Source organism: Schistocerca gregaria, chromosome 7, assembly GCF_023897955.1.
Source record: "Schistocerca gregaria isolate iqSchGreg1 chromosome 7, iqSchGreg1.2, whole genome shotgun sequence".
Taxonomy (NCBI): Eukaryota; Metazoa; Arthropoda; class Insecta; order Orthoptera; family Acrididae; genus Schistocerca; species Schistocerca gregaria.
This window is the reverse complement of record NC_064926.1, coordinates 569,677,301-569,695,843: the sequence shown is the minus strand read 5'-3', so window position 1 is coordinate 569,695,843 and position 18,543 is coordinate 569,677,301. Positions and strand designations below refer to the sequence as shown.

General features: G+C 42.1%; 1 protein-coding gene across 8 annotated transcripts in view; it reads left to right on the top strand.

The window, feature by feature from the left end:
* LOC126281953 (myrosinase 1-like) overlaps window positions 1–6,217 on the top strand; it is a 151,671-nt gene extending 145,454 nt beyond the window's left edge. For all 8 annotated transcript variants that reach the window (XM_049981325.1, XM_049981324.1, XM_049981322.1 and 5 more), the window contains 2 exons: window positions 2,253–2,359; window positions 6,001–6,217. In XM_049981325.1, the coding sequence (XP_049837282.1) occupies window positions 2,253–2,359; window positions 6,001–6,151 (258 nt within the window). In that variant the 3' untranslated portion in view covers window positions 6,152–6,217. The remainder of the gene's footprint in view (window positions 1–2,252; window positions 2,360–6,000) is intronic.
* The last annotated feature ends 12,326 nt before the right edge of the window (window positions 6,218–18,543 follow it).

Here is an 18,543-nt window from a genome sequence, read left to right as displayed (position 1 = left end):
TGAGTGTGGATGCTCTCCACAGGAGTCAGCCTACAGTCTCGTCCTATTCCCAACGTCAGTTTCAGGCCAGGCAGCGAAGTCAAATAAAAGAATGGAACGAAGTGGGAAATACAGAGTCAACCAAACTACAAAAACAGATCAGATACGATACCTTGGAGAATAATGTCGTGGCCACTGACATTAATTTGTCTTGTGCGGCAGGTGTTATATGAAGAAGTACTAAAAGAAGTAATAATGCTATGAAATTAAATCTGACACAGATGAAAGGCCCACAAAATACCTGGGAACAGTAATGTTCAATACTCAATTAAAAGAAAGGACTAGGAAACCTGGTACCCATAGCACAAGTAACATTATGTCGAATACGGGAAAGGAATAATAAGCAAAGGAATGGAGAAGAAGGCAGAATCTAGTTTCTGAATCATGTAACTTGTCTTGAGAATAAACAGAGGGACAAGAGATGCGATAGGAATATCATGCCCCTAAAGAGAGACACAGGCGTTGGACAAAAACTTGGGAACACGGGGACAATCACATGTTTGAACATAGATGCCGATTCTGAGCAAGCCTGCAGTTTGCGCTTTTGTATTTAACCACGGACAGAACCTCAGTGACTTTAAAGTTCCAGCTCGCTCAGATGTTCCCTTCTTATGCAGCTCCCTTCACGTTGTTTTGGTGTTGACAGGGTTCGCGAGTGCGACATTCATTTCTGCGGTGACTTTTACGCTTATAGTGCTCTTATTTTTCCTCGCACTCCTCTTCAATGATCGCCTGTCACGATCACTCAGCAGACATTTTAGTCCACGTTGTGACTCTCCTTTTTCCATGTATGTGATGTAACTCTCCAATACGGATCCTCCTGAAACACTAAACACTTTGTCTCCCTTGTTTATGAAGCGAGTACCAGATGGGCACCGACAATCTGCCCACATTCGAATTCACTTAGCTCCGACATACTGCACTGAAAACTACAATGATGGAAATGCCCACACAAGGAAAACATGGTGCCGAAGCCATAAAACCTGTACTGTGGAGCAAAAGCAAGAAAGTCAATTGGTCGGGTGAGAGTTGTTTCATACGGTTCCCAAGTTCAAGGCCGAGTTTGTGTCCCAAGAGTGAAACATGTCGGGGCGGTGATGGTTTGGGCGATCATGGGCCCCATGATTACTCTCCAACGTAGAATTACAGCCAAGGAATATGTGGCCATTTTGTCTGATCAGGTTCAGTCGAGGTAAAATGCTTGTTTCCCAGTTGTGGTGTGATGTTCCGAGATAACAGGGTACCTGTTGATACTCTTCGCGTCGTCCATGACTGGTTTCCTAAGCATATCCCTTCGCGTATTCCCTGGCCACCACAATCACCAGAAATTAGTCTCACCGCTTAACTACGCAGTGGTGAATGCTCATGGGGACCGTTAAAAGAAAAACTTCCTCCACGTTGTAATTTCTGCTACAACCCAAACGAAAGGCCAGTGTTATGAAAACCACCCCGATTTCCGCACCACACGACAATTTAAGCAAAATCAATATTTAACTGTAGAATGGGTAGTGATGCGCGGGCTGTCCAGAAAGTAAGTTCCGATCGGTCGATAATGAAAACCATAGTGAAAATCAGAAACATTTTATTTGCAAGAGTTAGCTACACTTTACAGATACTTCTCTAGATAGTCGCCGCTCCGACTTAGACAGTGGTTAGAGCGTTATATCAACTTTTCAACACCATCGTCATAGAAGGCTGCCGCCTGTGCTTTCCGATAATTCTCTTCGCTGGACTATAACGCGTAACCTGCGCCCAAGTGTTGCCTTCGTATCCAGCGTTTCGTGTGAATAGAGGTGATAGGATGAGCCAATTAGGGCTGTGTTGTGGGTGATCGAACACTTCCCATCAAAAGGCTGCAGGAGCTTCTTCACTGCCCCTGCAGAGTGCAACTGAAAACTGCCATGAAGAAGGAAGTGCGTAGCAGTTGTGTTAGGTGGGCTGCATTCATTAAGGTGAAGCCTCTCATCAGGCCCTCCTACTTGGCGGGAAACATCGTTGTTCTAGGCACCTTTACTCGCTCACAGTGCGCTCACAACTGAAAAGAGCGTCTTGATGCGATCGACAATCATACTAGAGACACTACCCAACACACCTGTGCTGAGCTTCATCTGGTTTTCACTGTGGTGTCCATTTCGGGACCGATTGGAACTTACTTTCTGGACAGCCCTCGTATATTTTTAATGGTACTATAATGATACTGTTATTTGTTGCAGGGCTACGTGTCAGCTATCTTGCGCGCCATCAACGAAGATGGTGTACCAATGATTGGCTACACACACTGGAGTCTCATCGACAACCTGGAGTGGATGAATGGATACTCGTGAGTATCGCCGGCAATAGTGAAACCACATAGCAGATATGTGCAACACTTCGGGTATTTCGACCACTGTGTCTTGTCAATTTTTCCTGGAATTATCTCTTTTATTCCCCCAAGCCAGATGTGATGGATACACTAATACCAGTGCACTGTCTCACCATCAGTCCACCGTTGATAGCCCTGTGCTACCTGTTTCCAGCTACAGCTTGCAGGAGCATCTCTGCGCTGATATGTATCATCTTTGTTCTCGAATTTCTGTCAGGGTGATGAGATAACAGAGCTCTTCCTATCGACTGCTGTATTGTGTCCATTTCTTAGGCTCTTATTATCTGCAGAACCCTCAGAGGAAATTTCAGCTATACTTTCCATGCTGATGTTCTAATATATTACTAAAATTTTTCTCAGAACTCAGTGAGTGTTCTGTGTTGCCCTGCCTACATACACCGTCACCCATTTAACAGCAATAGCTAGACAAAGGTCATTTTTCTGTACCCTATCGTAGGCAACCATGATGCTGCCTCATACAGAGCTGATACAGAAAGCATGTAACGTTTGGACGTATCTCACGTACATCTGACTGCATCATAGTCACACATGCGCCGTTACATCCTTAAACTGGAGAAAGAGGTAGCTTAGCTATTTTATTTCATTATGTTAACGTCTGCACGCATTATTTGTCGGTGATTATGCTTAAAACAATGGTCCGGGCTGCCGGCCGTGAACTTAGAGACGTTATCAAGTTTTTGAGTGCGTAAGTTTTTGAATGCAATAAATGTACAATCTTGTGAAATTTATAGTCAGATAAGTGAAAATTTCGAGGGCACGGCGAGAAGTGAAGCTATGGCGCAAAAGTGGCTTAGGATGGTTGACGAAGGAAGGGAGATGTCCACGCGGAGGAACGCACAGGATGCCCGCCGTTGGTCACCGCATGAGTGGTGCGCTGCAACGACAAACAAGTTCGTTCCAGTAGGCGGGTAGCTAATTCCGATTTGTCAATGCATTTTCAATACGTTTCGCTGTCTTTATTAAAGGTGACTGTGGCTCAACATTTGCACCACCAAACTGTGTGCACGATGGGTACGAAAAACTACTGAAGTTCTAAAACAGAAACGCATTGGAGCAGCCTTGGAGTTTTTGCAGTGTTATGTTCCAGTACCTAAGAAAGGTAAGAGATCGGACCCGCAAAATTACAGACCAATATCCCTAACTTCTGTTTGCTGCAGAATCCTTGAACATACTCTCAAAATATGTTCAAATGTGTGTGAAATCTTATGCGACTTACCTGCTAAGGTCATAATTCCCTAAATCCTAAGGACAAACACACACACCCATGCCCGAGGGAGTACTCGAACCTCCGCCGGGACCAGCCGCACAGTCCATGACTGCAGCGCCTTAGACCGCTCGGCTAATCGCGGGCGGCGAACATACTCTCAGTTCGAATATAGTAATCAGCATGGTCTTAGAACGCATCGCTCATGCGAAACTAAGCGTGTGCTTTTCTCACATGATATGCTGTGAACTATGGATGAAGGGCAACAGGCAGATTACATATTTCTAGATTTCCGGGAAACATTTGACACGGTACTGCATTGCAGGCGGTTAACGAAGGTACGAGCATATGGAATAACTGCACAGATATGTGTCTCGAAGACTTCTTAAATAATGTCGTCCTCGACGGTGAGTGTTCATCAGAGACAAGGGTCTCGTCGGGAGAGCCCCATGGAAGGGTGACAGAACCGCTCTTGTTCTGTCTATATATAAATGAGTTCACTGATGGGGTGAGCAGCAATCTGCGGTTGTTTGCTGATGATGCCTTGGTGTACGGTAAGGTGTCGAAATTGAGTGGCTGTAGGGAGATACAAGACGGCATAGATAAAATCTTCAGTTGGTGCGATGAATGGCAGCTACGCCTAAATGTGGAAAACTATAAGTTAATGCGGATGAGTAGGAAGATCAAAAATGTACTGGTCGGATAAAGTATTGCTAGTGTCCTGCTTGACACAGTGAAGTCGTTCAAATATATGGGCACAACGTTGTGAAGCGGTAAGAGATGGAACGAATGTGAGACCTGTGGTGGGGAGGGTGAATGGTCGACTTCGGTTTATTCGGAGAATTTTGGGAAAAGAGTGGTTCACCTGTATGGGAAACCACATATAGCACGCTGGTGCGATCTGTTCTAGAGTACTCCTGGAGTGTTTGGGATCCGCACCAGGTCGGACTGAAGCAAGACATCGAAGTAGTTCAGAGGCGGGCTGCTAGATTTGTTACCGGCAGTTTCGAGTAATACGTAAGTGTTACAGACGTGGTAGGGGAACTCAAATGGTAATTCCTGGAGGGTAGGCGTCGTTCTTTCCGAGAAACACTACTGAGATAATGTAGAGAATCGGCGTTTGAAGCTGACTGCCGAAAGATTCTACTGTCGACAACATACATTGTGCTTAAGGACCAGAAAGATAAGATACGGGAAATTAAGGATCATGCAGGGGCATAAAGACGGTCGTTTTTCCGTCGCTCTCTTTGGGAGTGGAACAGGAAAAGAAATGACAAGAAGCGATACAGTGGACTATCCGCCACGCAGCGTATGGTTGCTTGCGGACTATCTGTGTAGATGTAGATGTAGAATTGGGTTTCCAATAAAGACTGTCACAGATGTTGAAACAGGGATCTGTTACAAGGCACGCGGAAAGAAAAGGACAAACACTGCAATTGAGGCATACTGGCTCCCTAACATCCAAGAAAGCAAAGCCACGTCTTTCTTCAAGTAAAATCATGTGCACTGTGTTTCGTGCCTTTCGAGGAATTTAATTAGTAGACTGGATGGAACGAGATACAACAATAAACGCTACAGCTAACCGTGAACCGCTGAAAAACTTGCGGCACGTGACATGCACTACTGAGTTTTGGTATTGTGTTCGCGCATGACAACGTACGACCGCTCACCTCACGCGCAACAATGACGCTTCCTGATTCCTTTTGCTGGGAACAATTCTACCAGCATTTCCACAGTCCGCACCTACTGCAGCTCCATATGACTTTACCTTGTTTTCACATCACAAGAAGTTTTTTGCCGGGTAGCGCTTTGTAAGTGATGATAGGATGAAAGTAAATGTCCACATTTTGTACGAATGCGTACTCTCACGGCGAATTTCATTAATAACACATTTTTGGGTTTGAAGCCGCGCCACCTGGCTTCACCGAGTGGCTGGAGAACCTGAACTGGAAGAGGCTTCCAGGTACACGCCAGCTAGCCTGCAAAAGCCAACAACTTTCAAATAATATTATCAAGAGAGGAATCTAGCAATACACTACAAACCCCTACGTATAATTCGTGCACGGACAGCGAAGACATGATCACGATAATGGCAGTAGTGTAGGTGCAGATGAATGTAGATGTAGTAGGTTCAGAATTCTTTAAAGAACCTCTGTGGTCCATCTATCACACTTTCAATCCGCTACTGCTCCCATCCACCTCCATTTAATTTTTATTCCAGCAATAATTATGTCTTTTCCTGTAATTTGTAATTCCCAAAGGCGTAACCCACAGCTTTTGGATGGTTACCTTTTTTAAATTCCGTGTTTCACTCCGCATGCTCTTTGTAGGGGTAAGAAATGAGCACTGCATGATGCACAGCATTTTTCCACAGACTGAAGTTCGGGCTGCACTCCGTGGACTACGACGACCCAGAGAGACCCAGGACGCAGAAGGCTTCGGCGAAAGTCATCGCAGACATCTACAAGAATATGGCCGTGCCGTGGGAGGATTTCGAGAAAGCCGAAACCACACCACCATCGTAATTTGAACATATATGTATGTAATCAGTGGAACACAAGTACCTAATAAATTTTGCATTCTGAAAGACACCATGTTGAGTAGTTTGTTGCACCACAACCGGTCCACACTCAGTCGTAACACCAGGTACTGAACACTAACACTACTTTCTCTACAAGATTATTTACAATTACTTTACAACATACAACACTCCCACTTGCAGTAAAATGATGAAATGCCTTAAAGCAGTTGAATATTCTGCCACGCTTGTCTTAAACATGGAATGTATACATAATTTTCCTGATCCACGTGGAAGTACAGCGAGACAGTTATTGAGGTATATGAGAAAAAAAACCTAAATTAGTTACAAACTACGGATGCACACACTTCATCCAGCATGTGAGGTAACGGGCGAGTTGTGGCGCTCTGAAAATATTCCAAGTTCGGAGTTCGCGTGGCCTCGCGGGGGCCATGAAGCAATCACAGTTGCACGAAAAAGCGGCAGCAGCATGCTTGTAAATATATTTTTCCGTTTATGTCTTTGTTTATATCCGATATACACTATTCATGAAGAAATTGGTTAAACATTTACTCTGTTTTAGCAAACACAGAGACATTACGCTACTGGCATACCTTTTGTTTCTATTCTTTGATATAGGTTTATTTGATTTGTTTATGTATTTAATAAAGTGTGGTAGAGCGTGTTTATGGTCCAGCCGTAGGAATATTTATTTAATTTCAAGTTATTTAAATGTAAATCCAGTATTTCGTATGTGTTTCAAAATGTTAGTGAGTGTGCTTGGAGACATGGCGGGAGCTCTCTAGCGGCATATTCGATATGGCTGCCAACACTGTGGCGCAGACGAATAGCGAAATTGTGCACGACCCGCTGAAGTGTCGGAACACCGATGCTGTCGCTGATCTCCCGAATGGCTGTTTCCTGCTCAGCAGTGGTTTTGGGGTCGTTGCTCTGCACCTTGTCTTTAACACAGCCCCACAAGAAGGAGTCACATGTGTTCAGATCCGGAGAATATGGCGGCCAATCGAGGCGCATGCCAGTGGCTTCCGGGTACCCCAGAGCCAGAACGTGGTCGCCAAAGTGCGCCTCCAGGACAACAACCGCTGTATTGCTTCGATGAGGTGAGGATCAGTCTTGCATGAACCACATCTTGTCGAAATCAGGGTCATAATGGGGACGAAAACATCTTCCAAAATCTTCACGTAACGTTAGCTAGTCACTTTTCAGTGAAGGAAGATGAGACCCTGGTCATTTCGTGACTGAACACTCAACACGACACGGTCCCCGACTGAGGGCGAAGAGACTTCTCGATCGCGAAATGCGGATTCTCAGTCCCCCAAATGCTCCAATTTTGCTTACCGACGAAACCATCCGTGAGTTTCGTCGGTAAACCAATCAATGCATGCGCATAATAATTCCCGTCATGTCAAGCGGCTAACGGTGCAGTTCAACATTCTACGGCAATCCGTTCAGAAGTTATGATCATTTTACTTCCTGTAGTTGAGTAATTGTCACCCTGAATATCTGTCTTACAGCACTGAGTTCGAATCCTGACGTCTCATTTTTTTCTGAACATTACAGATGTACCACCTGGTTCCACGTCATTAACCAAGTTTTCACGACATTTTCACTCTCCGCGTGCAATAGCTAACCTGCATATTTCATGATGGCAATTTCGAATACAGCCATAAGGCATTTCTGAAATATTTATTTCCAACTTGTAGATCAGAAGTGTTTCATTACTTCATCCTCCAGGATTTGAGCTCCAGTACTTTACTTCCAAATACTGCACGTACAAATGTGCTAGGGAGTGTGAGAGCTATAGTTCAAGAGAAGAAGTTTCTCAATGACCAGTGACGAATTTACACTGACTTTAGTCCTCACAAGGGGATATACTACAAGTTGCTAAAAATGTCTACCACCTTAGTTTACAACGTTAATTTCAAGCCAGTTCGAGCATAAGGTTTCTCGTATATTCGTTAATGATACAGAGTCTGAAATGTTCCAGCATAAAGCAGAAGTGGCAAGTGGAGCAATCATTTCTCCCTCACTAAACACCTTGCATGCAGCCGATGTTGTACACCCAAACACGTGGAACGAAAGACGGACGTTAGTAGTGGAACAGCTCTCGAACAACGTTTAAATCAGGATGTACCGTACGAATTAATTTTGAAATTTCCACTGAAACGATCATCTGGCGTAACAAAAGAATGACCGTGTTAAAGTAACGCTAATCTAACACAAAAGTTTACTACCATATGCTATTACCACCACCTGTGTGTAGAAACCGAAAAGTACTGCTGCACAGCGGCACACATTTGTTTCAATTTCTCACCCATAAGTATGGAACGTAATGATACTAATATTTGGAGTAGTTTTTCACCACTACGTAGTAACACAATGAGGTACAAAAATCATATGAAATTATCCCATCCAAATATTTCACACATAAATTTATAAAAACGAAGCAAACAAATCACGTAAAAACCTTTTCATAAAAATTTGCAACGACGATCCACAACGCCGAATTACTCTCATCACAGTAACTGAAAACCAAATGTAATGTAGCTGTACGACCAGAAGAATAAAAACACATTCACTTTTACACTCATGTCCTCACAATCACCGACGATCCATATGCTCCCACTCGTTCAACACTGATTATAATAAGTTAGAACAATTCCTTCTACATAAAGCCAATTTTGTGTCAGAAACTATATTCTTATTTCACTGTGCAAGTTGCAAGGTACAATGGAACATTATTTTTATATAGTTTTTAGCCAGTAACTGTATAAGTACATTTTTTAGTAATTCTTCACACTGTTAATTACGGAAGCAGCAGTCATTCATTATTTAGGCTTGTAGTTTAGGACAGAGGAACAGATTTTAGTTCGGGATAAGGTATTCTGTATGGATAAAAACAGAGTCAAGTATCTTCTAAAGAGGGGTCATTTATATGGCTCTGAGCACTATGGGACTTAACATCTATGGTCATTAGTCCCCTAGAACTTAGAACTACCTAAACCTAACTAACCTAAGGACAGCACACAACACCCAGTCATCACGAGGTACGGTCATTTATAATCTGTCTGAAGTTACTGAGATGTGAATCTACAAAAGTGAGCAAGATCTGATGGAGCAAAGTTACAGTAGAAGTGCACGATCATTCGCTTTCGGGCCAAGCGTGAAAGCATTTCAGAAACGGCCATTGTCAGTTGCAACAATTTTCGATGGAACTGAAGGAAAAGTACGGAGACTTCACATATGCAAGCGAAATACATTCGTAAATCAAGGGACATACCTAGAACTGCTTTTCGATTTAAGACCAGCTGTTCTTAACTTTATGAAAGAAAATTAGAGCAAATACTAAAAGTAATACATCGAGTATCGATTGCAGACGTTGCATTGTAGGTCCACTTGAGTGCAGGCTGAGCACAGTAAGGTAGTGCAAGGTGAGAAACAACTTGTTTCAGATTTTATTGGTGTGCAGTTTAGAAAAATCGCACGGAGCCAAATTATGAAAAAAAAGAAACATGATCCACTGAGCTTGCTCACTAGCCTTAAAGAAAACGCCACGTCTGAAAAAAATCATTGTGGCCTTCAAAAAATTGCGTGGAGAGTTTCGTAAAATTTTTCAGGACACTGCCAGACCTACATTTGTTTCCGAGTAGTTTTCAAGACTTTTTGCCATTTCAGTTGAAAGCGCCATTGTCCTTATCTAGACAGAGGTGACAGAACTGCAGTGTCATTCCTATTTAAAACGAAACTTATTTTATGTTGAAACTATATAGGAGATCTAAGTTGTTTTCCTCTAGAAGAATTTACACATCTGTGTAATGAGGCTCTAAACATGATAAAATATTTGGATCAACATATAAATGCTAAAAGCTTTTTTCGATTATGAAACAAAATAAGTCGCCATTACATGGCACTCTGAGTGTTTGTCTGTGAGCCGACAGCTTGTGCCACACAGAAATTATGTTATGTCTCGACTTCACCATTAATAATTGAACAATACTCATAATTCGTTTTGTTTTTGACCCGTGTTGATGAGAAAAATGAGGTATGATATCACGTCAGATGTAGTGCGACTGCATTGCCATTTGAATGCAGTAAGTCCACATTTGCCCCCTCTAGCTTCTTCTCACACTCAGAAGCAGGGCGTGGCAGTGGGGGGGTGTGCAGCCAGGTGAGGCAGCTAGCCAGGGCGCTGGGTGAGTGGAGAACTGCTGACCGTCCCTGCACTGAGGTGTCTCCAGGTATCTACACGGCCACTGGGTGCGTGGCCATAGTGCTGCCTCCCACTGATCCATCAGTTCAAAGATAATTAACCCGGTGACTGATAATGTCAGGAAGCAGATAATGGTGGGTTCCATGAAGAGAAGTTGCTGCAGGCACGACACAGACTTCACAATTAATTATGGAATGCACAACTCGTAGCACACACTATTAAATATACACAGTTAAGCAATATTCTGCATGCCCCGATACAACACCGATTTTTCCACACTGAAAGTCTAGAATGAAAAAATGTAGATTGAATAATCATATTACAAACAAGTTATCAATTTCAGTGCTGTCCCAGCAACTCTACTCGACTACCAAACTGAGTGCTCCTTCCAATCAACAACAACCTGACACTGCTGTCTGGATAGTGGTTATTACGGAGCCTTTTTCACCTCACTTCCACAGTCGACGCAGTCGTGTTTGGAAGGGCCTTCCTCCAAATTTTGACAAAATGAGTTAAGAATGGTACCAGCTTCTGTACACATGGACACACCTCTCTGCATGAACCCGGTGTAAATATGTTTTGGCAACTTCACAGACAGAATTTTAAAGGGCTTCACCCCTGGAATAATGCCCTTTCAATCGTGATCATCTTCGTGTACTGTGCGTCCGAATATCTAATTCACTATGTGTCACGTTTTGTAACTCAAGTCGCATGTTGAACGATACTGCGAAATTTTAGCATAATATGAAGAATAATGAATCTCTAACGGATCTATGAGATGAAGGCACTGTGAATAATGGAACAAATGAAATGATTGTACGGCATTTATTGGTCGGAGTATCCCTTTTGGGGTTGAGGTTCGGGTGCCGTATTGCAAGTCTTTTTTTGTTTTTTATTTGCGCCACTTCGGCGACATGAGTGTCAATAATGATGAAGGTCCCACAACACCCAGTCCCATGACGGGAATCGAACCCGGACTCCCTTTCGTGGTAGGCGCTAACGCTACAGCTAGAATACGGACCAGAAAAAGTCAGAGAGCTAGTTTTGTTTTCCGATGATGGCGCTGGGATAAAGAAGATCCTTTTTAAGATTCCAATATGCGCATCTCTGGTGCACACTAAACATTTTGACATTCGTAGAGATCCTTACCAAGTATGTGAACGGAAATGTTAAATGGTGAAACGGGTAACCAGAATAGCTCATAGAGTGTATACGGTGAAAGAATATTGTGAAATCACTGTAACTGCTTCCTAACATCGTAAGCTCACCATAAAGTTATTAGAAACTGAGGATGTCTACAGCAACATACTACAGGAAAGGCTCATGTCGAACATATCAGAACATTCACATGGTCCAAAATACGAAAATGTTAGGTTTCAACCACGTTGATTTATGCATTTTGAACATACTAAGTCCCCTATACTCCCCCTTGAACCATACACCTTGCCACTGATGGGAAGGCTTGTGTGCTTCCGTGATACAGACAGCTTGTTCGTAGGTGCAACCACAACGGAGGGGTATCTGTAGAGAGATCAGACAAACGTGTGGTTCCTGAAGAGGGACAGCAGCCTTTTCAGTAGTTAGAGGAGAAACATTCTGGATGATTGGGTGATCTGGCCTTGTAACTTCAATCAAAACGGCCTCGCTGTGCTGGTACTGCGAACGGCTGAAAGCAAGGGGCAACTGCAGCTGTAATTTTTCCAGAGGGCACGCAGCTCTTCTGCATGGTTAAAAGATGATGGAATCCGCTTGGATAAAACATTCTGAAGGTAAAATAATTCCCCATTCGGAGCCGGGCGGGGACTACCCAGGAGCGCATCGTTATCAGGAGAAACAAAATTGGAGTTCAACAGAACGGAGTTTAGGATATCAGATCCCTTAACCGGGCAGGTAGGTCAGAAAACTTAGAAAGGGAAAGATGTATTGAGATTAGTGAAGTCCGGTGGCAGGAACAACAAGACTTCTGATCAGGTGAATACAGGGTTATAAATACAAAATAAGGGAGGCGAAAATTTAATAGTCATCGGGGACTGGAATTCGTTAGTAGGAAAAGGAAGTGGTAGGTGAATATAGACTAGGGGTTAGAAGTGAAAGAGGAAGCCGCCTGGTAGAATTTTGCACAGAGCATAACCTAATCATAGCTAACACTTGGTTTAAGAATCATGAAAGAAGGTTGTGTGCGTGGAAGAGGCCTGGAGACACTGGAAGGTTTCAGATACATTATAGAATGGTAAGACTCAGGAACCAGGTTTTAAATTATAAGACGTTTCCAGGGGCAGATGTGGACTCTGACCACAATTCATTGGTTATGTACTGCAGATTAAAACTGAAGAAACAGCAAAAAGCTAGTAATTGAAGGAGATGGGACGTCGATAAACTGAAAGAACTAGAAGTTGTAGAGAGTTTCGGAGAGAGCATTAGGGAACGATTGACAATAACAGGAGAAGGGAATGCAGTAGAAGAAGAACGGGTACCTTTCAGAGATGAAATACTGAAGGCAGCAAAGGATCAAGTAGGTAAGAAGACGAGGACTAGTAGAAATTTTTGGGTAACACAAGATATATTGAATTGAAACGACGAAAGGAGAAAATATAAAAATGCAGTAAATGAAACAGACGAAAGCGGATACAAATGCCTAAAAAACTAGACTGACAGGAAGTGCAAAATGGCTACGCAGAAACGGCCAGCGGACAAATGTAAGGATGTAAAATCATATATCACTAAGGACGATATAGCGTATAAGAAAATTAAAGAGACCTTTGAGGAAAAGAGAACCACCTGTATGAATATAAACAGCTCAAATGGAAAACCAGTCCTAAGCAGAGAAGGGAATGTTGGAAGATGGAGTGAGTATATCGAAGGTCAATATAAGGAGACGTGCATGAAGGCAGGATTATTGAAATCGAGGAGGACGTAGATGAAAATCAGAAGGGAGGTTTGATACTGCCTGAAGAATTTTGTGGAACACTGAGACACTTACTTCGGAACAAGGCTGGGGCAGTAGACAACATTCAATTAGCCAGCAATGACAAAACTCTTCCATCTAGTGAGCAAGATGTATGGGACAGCCGAAGTACCCTCAGACTCCAAGAAGAATATAACAATTCTAAGGAAAGCAGGTGCCGAAAAACGTGAAAATTAGCAATCTATCAGTTTAATAATTCTTGGTTGCAAAATACTGACACGAATCCTTTACAGAAGAGTGGCAAAATACATTGGATTCAAGAGAAATGTAGGAAACCGCGAGGCAATACTGACCCTACGTCTTCTTGTAGAAGATAGGTTAAGGAAAGGCATTTGAAGGCTTGGAGAAAGCTTTTGAAAATGTTTACTAGGATGCTCTCTTTCAAATTCTAAAGGTGGCATGGGTATAATAGAGGGAGCGAAAGGCTATTTACAATTTGTAGAGAAACCAGATGGTAGTTGTAAGGGCCGAGGAGCACATAATGGAAGCAGTAGTTGGGTAGGCAGTGAGACAGGGGTGTAGCCTATTCCTGAAGTTATTCAATCTGTATATTGACCAAGCAGCAAAGGAAACAAAAGAAAAATTCTGAGCAGGAATTAAAGTCTAACGAGAAAAAAATAAAAATTTTGAGATCTGTCGATGACTTTGTAATTCTGTCAGAGACAGCAAAAGACTTAGAAGAGCAGCTAAACGGAATCGACAGTGTTTTGGAAAGACGGTATAAAATGAGAATTTTTGAAGTCTGTGAGTTTTTGAAGTCTGTAATTTCATTCAGGATCTCGTTATTCCTCATGTGGATGAATATTTCCATTTCATCCAAGATGTCCATTATCGAACTCTTTTATAAATTTCTTTTCCAATTTCGCTTTCGTACTCCTAGAATAAAAGATACATAACAAAAGAGTCGTATGACTCTAGCCCCAACAATAAGTTAGAAATATGTAAAATAAATAGTGTATATCATGATGTGCTCAATAATATTTGCAACACGTGCTCAATTTGTAATATACTTCGTCAACATACATCCGTTACAAGATAACAAGACGTGCACAAGACATGTAAGCACCTGACACCATTTAAATTGACAAATCGACAGTCAAGTAGAAACCAGCTGTATTTAGACCGCCATCTTGTCCACTGCACTTCAAAACTGTTTTTGATCGTGTTTTCATGTTACTGCAACGTTAGTGATAATTTGTGAACAGTGACTAAGAAAGCCACGGAAATGGAAACACCGCAACGCATCACAACGAGACTTCCTCGCCAGAAAAACAAAGTGAGTGACCGTTACAAAACATTTTCGTGCAAACATCAGGCCATCTTCCAAAGTGACATCGCGTCTTACTATGATTTCTCTTCTTCCACAGGATGACTAAAGCATTTCCGAAAAGACTATGAAACATCTGCATCACCTTATTGTAAAGTTGTTTTTGTAATGGAACTTAGCCTGAAGATGAGGTATAATCCTCGAAACATGTCGTTAAGTAATACAATAGTTGACAAAGTTTGTGACTGATAGCGGTACGAATTAAATCAGATGATGCCGAGGGAATTAGATTAGGAATCGAGACACATAAAGTAGTAGATGAGTTTCGCTATTTGGGAAGCAAAATAACTGATGATGGCCGAAGTAGGAAGGATATAAAATTTAGACTGGAAATGGAAGAAAAGCGTTTCTGAAGAAGAGAAGTTTGTTAACATCGAGTATAGACATAAGTGCCAGGAGGTTCTTTCTGAAAGTGTCTGTATATAGTGTAGCTATATGTGGAAGCGAGGCATGGCCAATAAACAGTTTGCACAAGAAGAGAACAGAAGCGTTTGAAATGTGGTGCTACAGACGAATGCTGAAGTTTAGATGGGTAGATGACGTAACTAATGATGAGGTACTGAACAGAACTGGGGAGAACAGAAATTTGTGGCACAAATCAGCTGTTGGTGGAATATATTCTGGGGCATCAGGGGATCATCAATTTAGTATTGGACTGAAGTGTCGGGGGTAAAAAACGTAAAGGGATGCGAATCGATGAATACACTAAGCAGATTAAGAAGGATGTAGGGCGCAGTAGGTACTGGGACGTGAAGAGGCTTGCACAGGATAGATCAGCGTGCAGAGCTGCATCAGACCAGTCTCAGGACTGAGGGTTTTTTTTTTTTTTTTTTTTTTTTTGTCATCAGTCTATTGACTGATTTGATGTGGCCCGCCACGAACTCCTTAACTCCTTTCCTGTGCTAACCTCTTCATCTCAGAGTAGCACTTGCAACCTACGTCCTCAATTATTTGCTTGACGTATTCCAATCTCTGTCTTCCTCTACAGTTTTTGCCCTCTACAGCTCCCTCTAGTACCATGGAAGTCATTCCCTCATGTCTTAGCAGATGTCCTATCATCCTGTCCCTTCTCCTTATCAGTGTTTTCCACATATTCCTTTCCTCTCCTATTCTGCGAAGAACCTCCCCATTCCTTACCTTATCAGTCCACCTAATTTTCAACATTCGTCTATAGCACCACATCTCAAATGCTTCGATTCTCTTCTGTTCCGGTTTTCCCACAGTCCATGTTTCACTACCATACAATGCTGTACTCCAGACGTACATCCTCAAACATTTCTTCCTCAAATTAAGGCCGCTACTTGATGTTAGTAGGCTTCTCTTGGCCAGATGTGTCTTTCTTGCCACAGCGAGTCTGCTTTTGACGTCCTCCTTGCTCCGTCCGTCATTGCACTGAACACTACGACAACAGTAAGTTACCAATAGGTGTTTTGGCTCCGGTATACACAGCAGGATTGCAGGAGCATAATTTAATGTTATATTTCCGTTGTTTTTAATTCTGAGAATGCTTATGATGGATCAGTGTCTATTAACAGGGACAGCATGAAACACCGCCAATGTTTGCTGGGTTATACTCCACTTTAATATACGTATTCCTATGAAGATTTGATGAAACGGGCTTTACGTGACACTGCTGCTGCCACTGATGCAGAATATGATCAACGAGAGCATTTTGTGCATACACAAAGTACTGTGAAAATATGTTACTAAAACAGCGACAACTTGAAACAATTCCGAACTCTAACTTGGCAATGCATCCGAATTACTTCTCAAGAAAAGGATGTTATTTCAAGATTTTGGAATTAGTTTTTTAAAAGAGATTGCAAACATAGCAACCGCAGTAAGGCAAAATATTCATTTCACTCTATTCTTTAAAGTTTCGAAAGCCCGTCCTGTTATACTCCATATACTCATCCTCAGGACGCTTCACTTCGTTCCTAAAAACTTGAGATTTTTGACTAGGGTATTTCCAAAAATAACTGTATCAATTTTTCAGTCCACTATTACCTGAAAATAGAATTGTCGTGTCCGTTTTTCGTCTTTCATTCGTTCAAATTAACAATTTAATTGTTCAGTAGTGACAAATTTTTAAAGTTTAAGGTGCTTTTCACATTTCTGGCACGCATTCATTCACCAATCATAATAAAATAACCAGTCTTGATCGCACAAAAGATGTTTTCTGTCTTAACCATAAATAAAACTTTTTTTTTTGGGGATCAAGACTGACTGTGAAACTTCCTGGCAGATGAAAACTGTGTTCCGGACTAAAACTCGAACTCGGGATCTTTGCTTTTCTAAAGCAAGTGGTCTATCATCTGAGCTACTCAAGCGCGACTAACGACCCGGCCTCACAACTTTAATTGTGCCAGTATCGGTCTCCTACCTTCCAAGGTGTGAGGATGGTTGTGGGTCCTGGTGGGATAGCACAGATGGTAGAGCACTTACCCGCGAAAGTCCCGAGTTCGAGTCTCGGTCCGGCACACTGTTTTAATCTGCCAAGAAGTTTCATATCAGCGCACTCTCCGCTGCAGACTGAAAGTTTTATCCTGCCAGACTGACTGCGTTACTAAAATTACGGGGGTGTGCTTGAAACTAATGGCCACGAATTTTTTATACGAATACCCTTAATTTTTAAAAATTAACAAATTTTATTTGTATTCTACAACTTCATTATTCGTGTCTACACATTTATTTTTCAACATATTCACCCTGGAGACGAACAAATTTCTTCCAGGCAGAGACCAGTTCGTTGATACCGCTGTACGATGTTTGGCTTTTGTTAACGGAATCAAAACCTTACCTCTGCTCACACCACTTCACCACTACCAATGTGAATCCGTCGATGTTGTTGTTTAAGTTTTGGTAACGTGTGAAAATCTGACGGGCCATGGTTCGCTGGCAGTGAACCAAGGCGTCTAATGGTTGCGAATGTCGCAGAGCATTGTCATGCTGAAGGAGAGAATACTCCATGTATGCAATAACTCTTCTGCTGTTAGAAACTCGGTTACCGCAGGCAGTTTTCTAGGCACCACATAGTTGCGTTACACGCCGCCACATTACAAGCCACAATTCCGAGCTACAACTTGTGTCAGCGAAGTCGAAGTGTAAAGTTCAAGCGATTCTGAGAGCATGATGCAAAATTCGGAGGCATTACTTTTCAGCACAATTTCATAGATTTAGATCGCTGTGTTTTCCAGGAGTTTAAGTTTCAGTATTTTACATAAGTTTTTTATTATCCACTTTCGGAAACAAAATTCACTGATAGGAATACTTTACCTACAAATTTTCTGGCTATAACTTTACTTAACAGACCACATCACGAACACATTAAAAAAATTTCTCCTGTTAAGCCGAGGTCAACAATACACAAACAATGAAAGCGTACAAAAGAAAAAAAGAGCACTTTCTACACTTATAGGCTTCAAAGATACTCCAACACACGTCTTAAAAGAACACTGCAGGCAGCGATCGATACTGTTTGCAGCCATTTGCGATGTTTCACTGTTATCTCACGGAACTGAAACTTTGAACCACTACTCCACTGTCAAGAGCAGCCTTCACTGTTCAATCTATAAATTACATAAGCAAGGACGGAAATAAAAGAAAGGATCAAGACTTGGATTAAAATTCAAGATGAAAGGATATCAATGACAAGAATAGCTAAGGACATTGCTGAGCTCAGTGAAAGTGAGGGAGAATTACAGGATTTGTTGACTGGAACGAGAAGTCTAATGAGTAAGGAATATAGATTGAGAGTAAATCGAAAAAAGACGAAAATACTGAGAAGCAGCAAAAATGAGAATACCGAGAAACTTAAAATCAGAAATGGTGATCACAAATTGATGAAGTTAAGGAAATGTGCTACTTACGCGCGCA